Source organism: Nerophis ophidion, linkage group LG05 (assembly GCF_033978795.1).
Source record: "Nerophis ophidion isolate RoL-2023_Sa linkage group LG05, RoL_Noph_v1.0, whole genome shotgun sequence".
NCBI lineage: Eukaryota > Metazoa > Chordata > Actinopteri > Syngnathiformes > Syngnathidae > Nerophis > Nerophis ophidion.
Window position 1 is genome coordinate 46,161,789 of NC_084615.1, and position 18,378 is coordinate 46,180,166.

General features: G+C 41.1%; 1 protein-coding gene across 6 annotated transcripts in view; it reads right to left on the reverse strand.

Moving 5' to 3' along the window:
- LOC133553186 (MAM domain-containing glycosylphosphatidylinositol anchor protein 2-like) overlaps positions 1 to 18,378 on the reverse strand; it is a 557,311-nt gene that overhangs the window by 385,210 nt on the left and 153,723 nt on the right. The window contains exon 1 of one of the 6 annotated variants that reach the window (XM_061901110.1): positions 11,297 to 11,412. The exons of the other annotated variants lie outside the window; for them this stretch is intronic. Coding sequence (XP_061757094.1) covers positions 11,297 to 11,321 — 25 coding nt within the window. The 5' untranslated portion in view covers positions 11,322 to 11,412. Of the gene's footprint in view, positions 1 to 11,296; positions 11,413 to 18,378 lie in introns of those variants that run through there. 6 annotated transcript variants of the gene reach the window in all.

Consider the following 18,378-nt stretch of genomic DNA (forward strand, 5'->3'; position numbering starts at 1 on the left):
TTAAGTTTTTCAAATTTATGTTTTACTTATGGCTTCACGGTGGAAGAGGGGTTAGTGCATCTGCCTCACAATAAGAAGGTCCTGAGTAGTCGTGGGTTCGATCCCGGGCTCGGAATCTTTCTGTGTGGAATTTGCATGTCCTCTCCGTGAATGCGTGGGTTCCCTCCGGGTACTCCGGCTTCCTCCCACTTCCAAAGACATGCACCTGGGGATAGGTTGATTGGCAACACTAAATTGGCCCTAGTGTGTGGATGTGAGTGTGAATGTTGTCCGTCTATCTGTGTTGGCCCTGCGATTAGGTGGCGACTTGTCCAGGGTAAAATTCCGCCTTCTGCCCGATTGTAGCTGTGATAGGCACCAGCGCCCTCCGTGACCCCAAAAGGAATAAGAGGCAGAAAATGGATGGATGGATGGATGTTTTACTTATGTTACATTTCATATTTTGCATAATAATTCAACAATTTTTGAATTTTTTTTTTTTGTTCCATGAAATTTGTTTTAGCAGTGACGTGCAGTCAGGGGAGGCAGGAGAGGCCGGGCCCCACGTCCCATCATGGAAAGAAAAACAGTGTAAAAAGAAAAAAAAAATGTAATTGTTATATGTGTCCAGTGATTATACTTTATAAAGTTATTTTCCACTTACCTTCACCAGTTTTAGATTATTTTTATTCAAAATCGCTGAATTTTCGCTTTCTATTTCTAATACTGAGTAGAGCCTTCCAGTGAGTCAGCAGCCAGTTGAGCCTCACCATGGATTGCGCATTGACTCAGTTAACTGCTGGCTGCTGTGCAGTGAGACCGTATTGCTATATGAATTATATTATACATTTCCATAGTTTAGTGAGCTGAGGTATATAATGTACAGTGTATTTTGTCAACAACTTTATCTGTGTAATGCATTTCTTGTGCTGAGCAATCATAAAACGGCTGCGAAGACGCACTGTGTGAGGCACCTGTTCTCCAGCCTCCTGGTGGTAGAGGGCGCTAGTGATCCCAGAGATCATTCTTGCGAATACAAGGCTGCAGAAGAAGTGACAACAAGCTACAGTTAGCAAGTCAAATGCAGCGGCAGCGATCGTTTATTTTTTCCTCTCCCCTGGACTTCTAACACGGATGATTACATATCTAAAACTGGACTTTCAATCAAAGCAGGAGGTAATAATTAAAGGAAGACCAACGCCAAAGCTAAAAGGTTTGCTTCAGACCGTGATCTTCATCAAGACAGAGAGACTTTTAAAACTGAAGAAAGATAAGGAAATATTCTATAAACAAGTTGTTGATGCTTTTGTTCAGAAGGAGCGGCACATGGACTTCATTTATAAGTAAATGTAACACCATAATAACGTTTTTTTAATTAAATCTACCTTTTTGTGTACTACAGTTTATATGTGTAAAGAATGCTTGAATGATCTTTTAAACATAACCCGTTAACTGCTGCCAATCAAATGGTGAATAAGATACTCTTTAGGGTTCATATGTTTATAAATCTGACTGTGCACGTCAGTGCCTCACCAGCCATGAACCGCACCGCACGTCACTGCGTTTTAGTACAACACATGCATCAAATGTAATTTGAGTTTGATTAAAAACGTAAGATATAAAACATGAATAAAAAAGTAAGACATTTTTCTTTCATAGAAGGGGCCCTCAAAATAAAATTCTGCTTAGGGCCTCAATTTAGCCAGGGACAAGCCATGTAATTTTCTACTTATAGGTACTGACCAAAATCTTTCAGTACTAGCTTTGTTGCACGAGACGTCAGAGTGGAATAAAATATCAATACGGCAATGTATCACGATACTTTTTCCAACCATATAAAATATTTTTTTATGTCTTCATATTGTTTTGTTTTTTTAATTAAATATTTCTTTAAGGGGCATTTCAGCCAAAAAATATCAGTTATTCAGCTGTGGTCCGCATGGGCCGCTGGGGTACCGTATTGTAATACACTTTTCAACCACTTGTGGTAGTAACAAATAAATACATGTTAGTGACGCATGACAAGCGCAAACAAGAAGTCTGGAGTAAAACGCATGGAGAAGTTAAAATGATTAGCAAAATTATGACTTACGTGGTGAAGCTGCATTTATTTACAATTTGTTGAAGAAGTGCATGTATTATCTCTTTATTATTTAATATGAGTTCAGTTTGAATTGATTTCATTTAGAAATGCAATTAACTATTTTTTTTTAGCTTTATCTAAATCATGTAAATTCAGATTTTTTTTTCACAAGTGCTGTTTATTGCAGCATATTTGATTAATATCTAGTTTGTTCTGCATGTTGTATGTGTTAAAATAATAATCTATGATATCATTTGACCATGTTTACAACTGTTACATTATACGTAGGTTCTATATAATTATTAAATAAAATTAAAATCAGGATTAAGACTACAATACTAATTCAGTTTTAATAGTCCCTCTGTAATGTAAACGTTGGGAAGGTCAAAAAGGGATTGGGCAATTATCGACCTGGCCTATTTGGTATATTGACGTGTATTGTTTCAGGTCTTCTTTTATCCGTATCGGATGATATTTTAATTTTTTTTGAAATGCATCAGCAGATACAATACATACACGATACCAGTATTTAGTATTAAATAATAGTGATGATTAGAGTGTAAGTTAGTAGCAATAACCACTGCTTCTTTCTGCAAAGCTGCCTTGCTCTAACAAGCAAATTTGATTTATTTATTTTTTTTAAATAACATACATTAACACATGAACAAACAAAAAAAAATACATCTGTACCATTAAGTACAGCTGAAATAGAGTACAAAAGGATATCAGTAGAGAAAATGGATGGCTGGATAAATGGATGTTAAATGTTACAGTAAATTTGAAAAAGACAATGTTTAATTATTCAACAAATAAACTTTTATCAAAACATGAACAGTCATGACCGGTCACCTGGGTCATGTTTTGTTTTGTGTTTATTTTAGTTTTCCTGTATTTATGATTTTCTTTCGGTTTCCCATATCTACCTTTCTCCTTATTACGAGCGCTTATTGATCGCATCCGCCTCTGATTAGTGATCAGGAGGCTTGCATGCTCCTGATCGCTAATCAGAGAGCTTTATAAACTTGTGTCATCTTACCTTCCGTGCAGGTTCAAGGTTCGCCGCTGGCAAATGTTATACGTTTCTGTTAGCTTTACGCTAGGGCTTTGTTTCATGTTGGCTCAGTAAGCCGAGAGATGTAAATTTTTGCCTTAAGCCCTAATTGTGCTTCCCAACGATGATACTTTTTGTATTTGCCTTGTTTAAAAATCAAACAATTATCTTACCTGCACACTGCCTGTTGTCCTACGTATCTTAGAATAACAAACACCTCACCATGGCAAAACATAACAGATTGAACCCCCCTAAAATTGATCTCGAGAAGGACTTCACTGTAGAGGAAATGGAGGTATGGAATTGGCGTGTGTTTAAAGCGGTGGAGGTGGTGAGTGTTCGTTATTTACCAGAGGAGAATAAAATGTTTAAGTGGGGGCCGGTTGGCAAGCTGGTCCAGATTGACTCTCTTTGGCAATGTGACAGCGCCACACCGCTGTCCCATGTGCGTCGACGTAGGAGGCGAAAGCAGACATCAGTTGCTTTTACACACCACCCAGAGACACACAAGTTCCTCCACAGGGTCGAAGCGATGGGCAGACAGCTTCTCCATCCTCCCCGCCACAGTATAGTAATCCTATTTCCCACTTTGCCTCACAAGTCATGGCTCGAGCTATTAGCCAATGCAACTCAAGCACGGTGGAGCCTGATGACGTCAAGCCACCTGCAGCCAGGGTTTGTCGGAGGACACTCGCAGGGAAGCGGGAGCGGGCCCCAGACAGAGTCATCCATCCATTGTCTACCGTATGTCCCATTTGGGGTTGCAGGAGCCTATCTCAGCTGCATTTGGGCGGAAGGCGGTGTACACCCCAGACAAGTCACTACCTCATCACAGGGCCAACACAGATAGACAACATTCACACACTAGGGCAAATTTAGTGTTGCCAATCAACCTATCCCCAGGTGCATGTCTTTGGAGGTGGGAGGCAGCCGGAGTACCAGGAGAGAACCCACACAGTCACGGGGAGAACATGCAAACTCCATACAGAACAAATTAAACTCAGGACCTTCGTATTGTGAGGCACACGCATTACTAACCCCTTATCCACCGTGCTGCCCCCTCACAGTGTCATGATCTGCATAAACACTTTTTCTCTGGCAAAGGCAGCTAGGCAGCCTCCAGCAAGTGGTGCAAAATTAACAATAGCAGACTATATGAACATTTTCTTCTCTTGCTAAACAACTCAGTATCACATGGTTCAAGCACCGCCTCCGAAGAAACAAGCTCCGCAGACCTCACCCACTCTGCAGTTTTCCAAGGGTCTGCTACTATCTGTTGCTGCACCTTGCAAAATTAAGGTTGTGGTGCCACCAATTCCTGCTCCACACTTGATCGAGCATACTGTGGTTCCAGTCCCTGCTCCATGCATGCTCAAGCCTCTGAAGATCCCCATGTGAACACTGTGGGGATCCTGCACAGGTGAGACACAGGTGAGACCGCCAGCTCTTCCAGTGGGTCCGCCACACTCACTGCTAGCTCTTCCAGTGGATCTGCCTCAGACACAACCAGCTCTTCCAGTGGGTCCGCCGCAGACGCCACCTCCAACTCGCCCTCCAGCTTGCCTACCGCAGAAGCACTCACTTTGCTTCAGAAGCGGCCACCTCGCCTCCGCACTACTCCTCGTCGGCCGCCAAGATGGCCATTCCATGGACGTTCCATGGACGCCTCACACGCCATCAGCAGCCATGAGCATGGACAACAATGGCTCCTGAGTTTCTGTTCTCCCTCTCGTTCGCCTCCTCCTCGGCCACGGATGTGGCCAGCCAATAAAAGATCAAAGCAGAGATTTCTGTTACTGCTGGCACAGCGAACATGTGCCTCTTGTTTTCTTTCTCGCCTGGCGAATGGAACGCCACCACCACCTGATTAGTCCCTGCTGGCTTCGGATACACATCAAGTGGCAACCCACAGGCTAACTCCTCCCTCCGCTCTCCCGTTACTTTGGACTTACATTTACACGCTCTAAAGAGCCTTTTTAAAAATCGATACCGTTAAGTACAGGTATCGATTCAAAAGGGAACGGTATAATCTCTATGGGCTGAGCACATTTTGATCTGAAAAATATAGATCTCTTCCCGGTAGAGTCATTTTAATGGATGTATGGCTCGATCTATCTACATTAGTACACTGAAGTTAAAAAATCAAAACATTTCATTGTTTGCTTCTGGTCTAATTTTTCTGTATAGTAATCCAAATAGTTTTTATTGCCTTTGTATTTAATAAAGTCATGCAAGCGTGGCCTTTATAGACCTTGCTCTCTGCCTCCTCACTAAGGGACATAACGTCCCTCCTTGACTCGCAAACGCAGTGTAGGAGGACGACATGCAGGCCTCCCCTTCCGCTAATGGCTGCTTGATAATGACAACATACCTTAAGCAGGAAGTCAGTGCGCCGTAATTACGTACTGAAGACCTCCACCAAAGCCAAAAATCTCAAACATGTCTTTCTGACCAAAAAAAAAAAAAAATAGTTACACTCCAGTCGGCTTCACGGTGGGAGAGGGTTAGGGTTAGGGTTAACCCTAACCTGCCTCACAATACGAAGTTCCTGCAGTCCTGGGTTCAAATCCAGGCCTTGGGATCTTTCTGTGTGGAGTTTGCATGTTCTCCCCGTGAATGCGTGGGTTCCCTCCGGGTACTCCGGGTTCCTCCCACCTCCAAACACATGCACCTGCGGATAGGTTGATTGGCAACACTAAATTGGCCCTAGTGTGTGAATGTGAGTGTGAATGTTGTCTGTCTATCTGTGTTGACCCTGCGATGAGGTGGCGTCTTGTCCAGGGTGTACCTTGCCTTCCGCCCGATTGTAGCTGAGATAGGCGCCAGCGCCCCCCGCGACCCCGAAAGGGAATAAGCGGTAGAAAATGGATGGATGGATGGATACACTCCAGTCCTAAGGATGCCGGTTTAGTCAATTTTGAAAACAGTTTCTCTCTCTCTCTCTCTCTCACACACACACACACACACACACACACACACACACACACACACACACACACACAAAAACAGTTTTTAGTTTTTTTATTTATTATTTATTTTTATTTCATTTCAAGCTAATTTTTGTTTAATTTGAACTTGATTCTTTTTTTCACTTCACAATATGCACAATAAAATAGAAATATCCATCCATCTATCCATCCATCATCTTCCGCTTATCCGAGGTCGGGTCGCGGGGGCAGCAGCCCAAGTAGGGAAGCCCAGACTTCTCTCTCCCCAGCCACTTCGTCTAGCTCTTCCCAGGGGATCCCGAGGCGTTTCCAGGCCAGCCGGGAGACATAGTCTTCCCAACGTGTCCTGGGTATTCTCTGTGGCCTCTTACCGGTTGGACGTACCCTAAACACCTCCCTAGGGAGGCGTTTGGTTGGCATCCTGACCAGATGCCCGAGCCACCTGATCTGGCTCCTCTCGATGTGGAGGAGCAGCGGCTTTACTTTGAGTTCCTCCCGGATGGCAGAGCTTCTCACCCTATTTCTAAGGGAGAGCCCCGCCACCCGGCAGAGGAAACTCATTCCGGCCGCTTGTACCCGTGATCTTGTCCTTTCGGTCATGACCCAAAGCTCATGACCATAGGTGAGGATGGGAACGTAGATCGACCGGTAAATTGAGAGCTTTGCCTTCCGGCTCAGCTCCTTCTTCACCACAACGGATCGATACAACGTCCGCATTACTGAATACGCCGCATCGATCTGCCTGTCGATCTCACGATCCACTCTTCCCTCACTCGTGAACAAGACTCCTAGGTACTTGAAGTCCTCCACTTGGGACAGTCTCCTCCCCAACCCGGAGATGGCACTCTACCCTTTTCCGGGCGAGAACCTCGGACTTGGAGGTACTGATTCTCATTCCGGTCGCTTCACACTCGGCTGCGAAATATATAGAAATATGTAAATGATAAAAATATATGTGTCTTCTGATTGGCTCGCGGCAAGTTCTGGGTTTACTCTGCCTCTTGCCCGAGGCAAGAGGCAGACTTAAGTCGGGCTTGAGTTTTCCTGTCACTCTAATCAGGAAAAGTGCTATAGCTTATCAAATATATTGTACATAGATAAATGGATGAAATGGAAAATATACATAATGAAATACAAATTTGAGAAACATAAGAAAATATAACGTAAGAGAATAAATATATTTAAAAGAGATAGAAACATTACAAAAGTAATATTTGTACACCAGATAAGCGTAAGATAATGGATGGATGAAAATCCATCCATTTTCTACCGTTTGTCCCTTTTGGAGTGGCAGGGGGTGCAAAAGCCTATCTCAGCTGTACTCGGGCGGTAGGCCGGATACACCCTGGACAAGTCGCCACCTCATCACAGGGCCAACACAGATAGACAGACAACATTCACACACTATGGCCAATTTAGTGTTGCCAGTCAATCTATCCCACGGTGCATGTCTATGGAAGTGAGAGGAAGCCGGAGTACCCGCAGGGAACCCACGCAGTCATAGGGAGAACATGCAAACTCCACACAGAAAGACACTGAGCCCGGGGATGGAACCCAGGACATCCGTATTGTGAGGCACATGCACTCACCCCTGTGACACCGTGCTGCACGACAGAGTAAAATATTAAATATATTTTTAAAATGTATTTTAAGTTATTGTTCATACATTTTGTTCTGGATGGCATTTACCACTGGCGCTTTTTTGTAAGACATTTGTGTGAATTCTGAAGTAAAAGAAAGACTATATTGAAGATTTGTGTATATCAGGTGATAGTGTAGTGTATCAGATTACAATATCTGAGTGATGGGACAGGTCGTTATGAGCTACCCTTCTTCCTGCACCTTTTCGGACACACAATATTATTATTTTGTTTGTAATTTTTTAATATCACTATTTTTTTGTGGAAATGAAAAAAAAATGGTTTCTGGTTGTATCCGAAATAAACAAATGACAGGTTGTAAAATACTCCATTATATTGCAAATATTACCCTCGATGTGAAAAATAAGTTCAAACGAAAACAAAATACCTGTGTCAGATAACTTTGCATTTCTGTGCTACTTTTGTATTGTCTATTAAGGGGAATTTGTATTATTATGAGTAGTAGTAGTAGTAGCAGTAGTATTAAAAAAAACAACAACCTAAGGCCTGTTTGTTCTTTGTCTTCCTGTACGTGTGTGGCACATTGAATGATAGCTGGCAGAATGTGAGCTCACTGCACTTGTTTCTAATTGAGAGGCGCATCACTCGTGCGCATTTAAGGCCTCCAAATGACTGTGGAGCAGCGCATACATATTATTACATCAGACCTTGTCAGGGCTTATTGATTCCACGGTGTAATGCACTCGCCTGCACTCCTCTCTGCCTACACTGTTATTGTAAATGAGACCGGCTATGGATCCGACTCGTCGCTATCAGCACAGATCATCCATCACCACGCCGCTGGGCTGCTGCAACAACACAGACATTCATAAGGTGCGCTCGCAGGCCTCGGCAAAGACAACCACATTCCGCAGTTTCAGCACAAAAAAAAAATAAAAAAGAAGAAGAAGGCATCCAATGTGCAATGGAACTGGGCCCCTTGATTTATAGCTTCTTAACGCAGTGGCGGAAGAGCCGTCCGTTTGGCAGGCAAGCACCAGCATCAAGAAACATGCGCTGCTGTTTTGAAAGCACGCAAACACAAACCGCAACGTCTTTATTTTGTGATAGCACTCATGCACCATTCAGCTTTGTTAGCCCACAGCTGTCACTCAGAAGAGTTAGCGGTACAGGGTAAGTTAGATTAAATAACATTGAACTTTAGTGACACCTTAGTGCTTTCTGGGAAATCAAAGTTTGGTTCCAGTAGCAGCAACACCATGCACAATCGTGTTTGTGAAGTGAAGTGAATTATATTTATATAGCACTTTTCTCTAGTGACTCAAAGCGCTTTACATAGTGAAACCCAATATCTAAATTACATTTAAACCAGTGTGGGTGGCACTGGGAGCAGGTGGGTAAAGTGTCTTGCCCAAGGACACAACGGCAGTGACTAGGATGGCGGAAGCGGGAATCGAACCTGCAACCCTCAAGTTGCTGGCACGGCCACTCTACCAACCGAGCTATACCGCCCCAGGAGGAAGAAAAATACTGAGTTGCATCCCAAACACCATACCTACTGTGAAGCATGGGGGTGGAAACATCATGCTTTGTGGCTGTTTTTCTGCTAAGGGGACAGGACGATTGATCCGTGTTAAGGAAAGAATGAATGGGGCCATGTATCGTGAGATTTTGAGCCAAAACCTCCTACCATCAGTGAGAGCTTTGAATGGTTGACCAAATACTTATTTTCTACCATAATTTACTAATAAAATCTTTAAAATCCCTACAATGGGAATTCTTGGATTTTTTTTTTCACATTCTGTCTCTCACAGTTGAAGTGTACCTATGATGAACATTACAGACCTCTGTCATCATTTTAAGTGGGAGAACTTGCACAATCGGTGGCTGACTAAATACTTTTTTGCCTCACTGTATAAGCTGGACAAGAATGATTGATGCACTGTTATGAAGAAGATGTGGGTTTTATAAAGAAATAACAAATCTCGTGATTAAAACGCAAGAGTGTTTTCTCTTAAAGACATTTGTATGTGGACTAGTGTTTTCCTGATACCAATATGTTGGTATCGGTGCCAAAATGATTTCGATACTTTTCGGTACTTTTCTAAATAAAGGGGACCACAAAAAATTGCATTATTGGCTTTATTTTAAGTAAAAATCTTAAGGTACATTAAACATACGTTTCTTATCGCAAGTTTGTCCTTAAATAAAATGAACATACAAGACAACTTGTCTTTTATTAGTAAGTAAACAAACAAAGGCTCCTAATTTAGTCCGCTGACATATGCAGTAACATATTTTGTCTTTTATCAGTCTATTATTTTGTCAAAATTATTAAGGACAAGTGGTAGAAAATGAATAATTAAGCTACGTGTTCATTTACTGTTAATATCTGCTTAATTTCTCTTTCAACATGTTCTATCTAAACTTATGTTAAAATGTAGTAATCACTTATTCTCCTCTTGTTTGATACTTTACATTAGTTTTGGATGATACCACAGATTTGGGTATCAATCTGATACCAAGTCATTACAGGATCATACATCGGTCATATTCAAAGGACCTTTTCAGAGGCGGTATTGTACCGAATATGATTCATTAGTATCGCGGTACTATACTAACACTGGTATATTGTACAACCCTAATGTGGACAAAGTAATATTTGACATTTTATTTGTAACTAATTGTTAGGAGTGTCCATCTCAACCTTGAATGGTGATGCGATATGAATCTCGATGCATGGTCACGACACGATTCACAAACAATATTTTTTAAAACATTAAGATTCGATGCCAACACAGATAGACAGACAACATTCACACTCACATTCACACACTAGGGCCAATTTAGTGTTGCCAATCAACCTATCCCCAGGTGCATGTCTTTGGAAGTGGGAGGAAGCCGGAGTACCCGGAGGGAACCCACGCATTCACGGGGAGAACATGCAAACTCCACACAGGAAGATCCCGAGCCTGGGATTGAACCCATGACTGCAGGACCTTCGTATTGTGAGGCAGACGCCCTGCGATGAGGTGGCGACTTGTCCAGGGTGTACCCCGCCTTCCGCCCGATTGTAGCTGAGATAGGCGCCAGCGCCCCCCGCGACCCCGAACGGGAATAAGCGGCAGAAAATGGATGGATGGAAGATTCGATGCGATTTGATGCAATACGATGCAGATGGAAGCTTTGAAAAGAAAATGAAATACAGCAAGCATCATTTCAGAAAAATGTCCTTTGTTTATGTTTTCAATAGACACACACATAGCAGGTGGTGCCTGCATTAATTATGAGCAAATTGTGTTTCAGTGTAGAAACTCAAATACTTTATTTATTTACTATTTCGAATGCATAAAAAAAAAATGCATCTGTCGTTGTGTCTTTTATAATGATTGTGATTGATACGCAACGTTAAAAAAAAAGTGCAGTTCCCCTTTAAGTGGCGTTGGCTTGCAACTTTTGAGGGTGAATTGTTACAAACTTTTGTGTGGTGTTGCTTCTTATTTGTAATCATTCCAAGCTGATTTCTCATGTGTGAACAGTGGCAGCTGAACCAAATGTGACAGTTTGTCATAGTTACAACGATCTGGTGGATAAAAAAAACAATCTTTACGGTATGAGTAGTTGATGTGATTACCTTGCAGAGTTGTGGCTAATGTCATGAGGGAAGTTCTCCTGCTTTTCTTCCTCTTGTTTTTCCTACTTCCCTCCCTTCTTGTGTCTGTAAGTCTCCTACCCTGTCATTAGTCCCAGGTGTGCTGCCAGTCATCCAAGCCCACCTGTTGCTAATCAACCACCTGACGTAAAGCCTGGATCTCCTCTCAGCCGGTGCCAGTTTGCCCGATATCAGCGGTAGAATCTTGTCTGAGCTCACTTACCCTGTTTTTTGCCCTAAACCTGTTATAATCCTGTTTTTTTGTATTTCCTCACGTGGAGGACATATTTTCGACCAAATTTTCCTAGAGCTAATATGTTGATGCAATTGACTTATTTTTGTGATTTTTTGTTATTAAATAGAGATTTTTATGGATTCTCAACTTTTTTGAGACCACAACAGCTATGTTGGGGCTGGAAGTCTTTCAAATCAGTGTCATTGTAAGGCCATGTCTACACTAAGTCGTTTAACTCCTTTAACTTGGGGTGTCAAACGTACGGCCCGCGGGATGAGTTTGCTAAGTATACAAATTAACCTGAAATTTTTGAATGAAAGAAACAGCTTTTCTAAATGTGTCTACTTGATGTTGCAATAGCAATTCTTTGTATCTCTGGATGACGGTACATATGTACAAAATAAACCACATGATGTTCGTACATCAATCGAGGAAAATGATCAAACTACATACATGGCATACTGTAATTTGATTTTCATATTTTTTTTTCTTGATAGATTGAAAATGAACACCATTGAGTTGACTGATAAATATTATCACATCATTCATTCAGAAAATAAAAATAACGACAATTAAAGATAGAATACTATTAACCGCAACATGGAAGTGTAAAAAAACATTATTAATTGTACATTTTCAGAATATGCTTCTCCTATTTTTAAACACAGAAAACAATCTGAAGGTTTTTTTATTTTCAAGTTATCGTGCAGGAATTTTTCTTCATGTCGCCCCCGATCTAAAATGAGTTTGACACCCCTGCCTTAAACGAATAATTATTTAACCTAAGCCCCGTTTCAGCCACACTAAATCAGCGTACAAGGTGCCCCTGCTCTGACAATTTTTTACACTGGTAAGTGTGGCGTTCACACTAAGCCAGATAAGGTTATCCGGGGTAAATCACACCTAACCTAACCTTAACAATGCCACCGTTTAACACCCCCGCCACCCTTCGTCTGCCGGTGCAACGTAACCTAAAGTAAATGCGCACGTCCAGTGTTGCTTTTGGTGCAACTTCTTAAATTTTAACTCATCCGAACAATATCCAGTTATGTGATATTTCAATTAACTGGAATCCAGTGTGCTGTGGGGCCCTACTGTAGTGAATCACACCTGAGCCATCTTAAAATTAATCCAATCTTTATTAGCCACATAAACGATGTGATAAAGAACATTTTACATCAATCAACTAGGGATCTAAATATCTGGTCAGGACTCTCCTCACTCTTTTGCCTTCACCTTCATTGTCCATTCGTTTTTGGTGACTTTATATACTCTGAATCTAGACGTGTAGTCCTCGACATACATGTCGGACAATAACTGATACCGTCTGTTTTGCCAGTCCAATCGTTGTCTTCCGTAGTTAGTCTTCCCTCGACGGCCAGGTAATACAAAGCACACGGTACCTTTTTTATCACTACCACGGGAGCTCGCATTCTCGTTGTCTCTCCTTCGAGTAATGGATAAAGTTTTTCGCCAAGTAGAATAACAGCTGACATGGACATTGTAAAGTTCTCTTGCCGTCTGAGAAGTGCTGTATCGCAAATAGCTGCAATCGCTCTCTCTTAAGGTATTCATGTGGGATTTCCACAAGCGTCTGTACAGACGGAAGGAGAAAGACAGGCATTTCTGGATGACTCGCCTTCATATTTCCAGTGGTTAGCTCCGAGTTCCAATACCGCTTTGTTATGAAGCTGGCTGGGGCGCGTTCTTTCTGACGTCACGTGCTGTGTGGGTGTGGTCTTTCTGGCGTCACTTCTTCTCCGAACTCAGTCTGTAAACGATCAATTGAGTCCATACAAAGCTTAGTGCCGGAGATTCAAGAAATACACGGCGTGCTTATCCTTGTAAAAATGTATCCGACCTTAAACGCTGGTTTAGTGTGGCTGAAACGGGGTTAGGCTAAATAACGTTAACCACATTTTAGATTTAATTGTTTTATAAACTCTTTCGGTGCTGCCTGACATGTTGCTCAAGAATGGTCATCACAGAAATCTCACAAGATTGAAGTGGCCATATGTCATTGTAGATCCACGATCAACTTTCCAACTGTACTAGATATACATCGATTCAGAGGCTGGCCAAATGATTTATTCGTATCTCTAAAGCTAAAATTGGTTAACGGTTTGTGTAAATTTTTACACCCTTACTAAATATGTTTTTATTTTTACATGATCATTAGCTATGTTTTTCATAGATAAATATATATATATATATATATATATATATATATATATATATATACATATATATATATATGTACATATATATATATATATATATACATATACATATATATATATATATATTAATTAATTGGAATATATCTAAAAAAAAAATTCATTTGCTTTTTTTACTGTTATCAAGCCTGTCAGATTTAATGTTAACGAGTTAACAAAAAAATTACTTCAAGGCACTTATTTATTCATGCTAATTAACGTGTTTAAAGCAGTGTTTGTGTCCATTTTCTGTTGAGCCATTTATAAAACTATAATGTTTAACATACAAACACTTACATAAAGCAAACAAATTGTCGAGTCCCATGTTAGCAGCATTAAAAAATTTAAAAATGATTTTTCTATTTATGTGCGATTCATAACAAAATGCAAATAATCCTGATTCTATTCTAACCGTTTGACAGCCCTAATTGTTATATTTTATTTTTAATGGGTGTTTTTTTTCCATTTATATGTACACTTTTCCCTTTTTTTTTTTTGTGTGAAATATTATTTTACAGTCTCCACCTAACCATATTTGCTGTAGCAATTTCAGACAAAGTCTAAATATTAGAAACAGCTCTCAGTATGATATTGTGCAGTTTTAAAACTGTAAACCAGATATTTTCAACTAATATTTCAATAGCTCCCACCCCACTGTGTATTTATCATTCGGTTCATCTCGCAGTTCTCCTTTTTCTCCACCCCTCCATCACTACTGGTGGTCTGGGCGAGAGAAGGAAGATGTATCAAGTGAGAACGTAACACTCATTTTTTCCTTTCCAACACTCACTCGTCTCTGTCTACCCTCTGGGAAAGCCTCACTTGTTTCGCTGGCATTTCCGTGAATATCACTCATTCTTCTGTGTCACTCACTTTCCTTCTCTCTCACCTGTCTCTGCATTTACAGCCACCGTGTTTACCGCATAGAATGCAGAGATTTGATTGGATGAATAGGACCATGTGGGATGGTTTGAATTGCAAGCAATTAGTCAGTGTATTTCCTGATCCTATCAATCACTACCCAATACAATGCACACGCACAAGTCTATAAATATAAAGGCTGTGCCGGTTAAAATGGAATCATTCGGCCAAAACTATAATGAAATAAAGTTGAAATGCACTTTTTATTGTAAGAGAAGAACGCCAATGTCTTTCCTTTTTTGTGTATTTTAAAGAGTGGAAAACTGCTAGTAGGGGGCAGCTAAGAATGCAGGCAATTCGGATTAAACTGTTTCGCCTATAAAAAAAACACAGAAACCTCAAACAATGTTTTGTATAGTAACAGGCACATTCATGATATAATATTTACAATAATTTGCTAATTTTAAGCATTACCGTAACGTCTTTCCTGGGCGTATTGATTTCACAGAGCGCATGGCAATGAACGATATTTCTGCCAGCAACAACATACAGAGCACTTTCTATGTTTGTTACCACTAACAGCAGGCGGACTTGATGAGAGCCTTGCAGCTTGAATATTTAGCACTATTGCTTAACGTTTTTAAATAAAAACATAAAACAGTGACTTACAATGTCTACTTTGTCCAGGATGCTGACAGATGGGATGGTTTGACTCTGACTTATTAGTGATTCCCAGTGCCCAAAAAAAGTCTGCGGGCAATAGAGCGTTTTCTGTTCGGGCTCCGGTAATCTGGAAATGTCCTCCCAGTAACAGTTCGAGATGCTACCTTAGTAGAAGCATTTAAATCTCATCTTAAAACTTATTTGTATACTCTAACCTTTAAATAGACCCCCTTTTTAGACCAGTTGATCTGCTGTTTCTTTTCTTTTTCTCCTATGTCCCCCCTCCCTTGTGGAGGGGTCCGGTCCGGTGGCCATGGCTGAAGTACTGGCTGTCCAAAATCGGGACCCAAGATGGACCGCTCGCCTATGTATCGGTTGGGGACAACTCTGCGCTGCTGATCCGCCTCCGCTTGGGATGGTTTCTTGCTGGCTCCACTTTGGATGGGACTCTCGCTACTATATTGGATCCACTTTGGACTTGATTCTCACGGTTACGTTAGATCCACTATGGATTGGACTTTCACAATATAGGGTTAGATCTGCTCGACATCCATTGCTTTCAGTCCCCTAGGGGGGCCGGGGGTTGCCCACATATGTGGTCCTCTCCAAGGTTTCTCATAGTCAGGTTCGACATCCCACTGGGGTGAGTTTTTCCTTGCCCTTATGTGGGCCCTACCGAGGATGTCGTTGTGGTTTGTGCAGCCCTTTGAGGCACTTGTGATTTAGGGCTATATAAATAAACATTGATTGATTGATTGATTGTATCTTTCAACATCTGCGCTTTCCTTGAGCTGCTAAATTCAGAGCAGTCCTCACTCCTCAGATTAAAAAGGCATCATAGCAATTTTGTTTGGTTTTATGCTGCATTTCATTTGTTGAGGACCAAGTTGAGAGCCATATAGTATGTAGTGGAATTTTAAAGTTGACCAAGTTCTTGGCTTAGTGCCACAACCTTCTACTGTAAAGTTCAGATGCATTGTTTATAACTTAGCCAAGCTTCTTCTTTATTGTATGGAAAGTTGCAACAAACGTTATTAGTAGCTCAGGCAAACTAGTAGCTAGCTAGTCGCTGGTGGTCGGAGGAGAACTGTGAGTAAGGCAATGTGTCACGACACCAGGAAAGTAGTTTCTCTGTGTGAGCTCTTACAACAATGAACATTCAGATCACAGCATATAAAATGAAACTTTTTTGTAGTCTTTGGATGTTATGTTAGGGCACTTTTTAGACGGAATAGATGTATCCCCAATACCTGCATTGTTAACTGCCTCATACTAACATCTTGTCACTGTTTAGAATGCACAGAAAAGAAAAATATAAGTGTGTTCTTCTCTCACATAAGTTAAATTATGGATGATTTCAAAAAAGTAAATTTTTCCCTTAAAATAAAATAACTAGGTGGCTGGTCCGTAAAGGGCGTCCTCTGAGTTTAGATTCGAACTACGGTTCACTAGTTAGTGACTATTGAACGATACAAAAGAAGAAAAGCTGGAGATACTGTATGTCTGTAACATAAACAACATGTCAGAAAATGTTCATTTAAAAACTCATAAATAGGAAAAAAGCCTGTCACGGCGCATGCACATTCCCGCATGTCATCTGCTGAAAGCACAGCCAGCACCTCCTCTAGAAGCACGCCAGGACACCCCCCTGCTCGCTCTTCCCGCATCGCGGCCACGCACCTGCAAGGGTACCGGCAATCATCAATCAGCGCACCTGATTCTGAGGGCAGACAGCATAAAGACCAGCGGACCCGAAGATCTAGTGCCGGAACATTGATCACTCTTCGTAGTAAGCATCCCGCCTCAGGCTTCCTTCCGCGTACTTGCCCCGACCTCTTGCTTGCCCACGGACTGCCTTCTCGCCTCGACCCTTTGGTCTGACGAAGGATTCCTCCAACACCCACTTACAACATTTACATTGTTAAATTCTACACATCGTCTTGCACCATTCACATTTAGTAGCATACACACCCCAACACCCCATCAGCATCAGTTTCGATAAACCTATTGAACTGATCTCTGCCATTGTGTTGTCTCCTTCCCCCGCCGTTCGTAAAGAAGCCACACCAATTCAAAAGTAAACGGTAGATGGATAGTACTTTATTGATTCCTACAGAATCAATAAAGTACTTCTGCTCAGGTAACTACCTGAGCAGAAAAAAAGAAGCTGTCAGTATTTAATTTCAACACAGCACTTCCTTATTATGCACCAATGTCAATTTCAGTGAGTGAGGCTGGAGTTATTGGCATAAACTCAAGCTGTTTTTTTGCACGTTATCTATGTTCTGTATTGCTGCAATAATAATGACAATTTGTTGTGGATTGAGTTTTTATTTTTGAATGTCTTAGTTATCATTTAATTTGTATGATTTAAATATTTCAATTGCTTGACTGTTGAACTTGAATGTCACATAATTCCATTGCAAGTCCTCCATTTGTTAAGTAGAGGTGTCTATTGGGTGCCAGTACTTGTGAAGATGTAAAGGATACCCACTGCTAGTTGCAACATTGGGATACATCGCAAGCAAAGTTTAGCGGTGTTTTGCGCTCAGAAAGTTACAAACAAACGAAGAGGAATCCAACACATCGATAGCCTTTTAATGTTTATAAATACAACTAAAAGACCTAACACGAGGAAAACAATACAGGAAGTATGAGCGATTTTTCACACTTGGTGGGCTTCTTCCGTCCCCACATGACCACCTTTGCCAGACTGGCTCTCTCCTTCCCTTACATCGCGCTAATCCAGGCATGTCCAAACTTTTAACACTAAGGGCCGCACTCTGAAAAATCTAAGCATTCAGGGACCATTTAGATATTCTTTATTTTCAAAACCATTAGGGCTCCCCTTAACTTTGGTCCTGAGCACCTGAAAGGTTCCCAGTCATTAATGTAATAAAAAGTAGTCATATATAATTTTTGTTTTACTTTCTAGACCTAAATAAATATAGATCAACTTCAGACTTCACCGTTGACATAAAGTATTAGTTTTTTGTTTTTTTTTATGTTTTATCCCCTTTAAAAAAAAGAAGAAAAGAAAACCCTGTTTTTTTATGGCAAAAACATAAAATATGCAATAATTCCAGCAA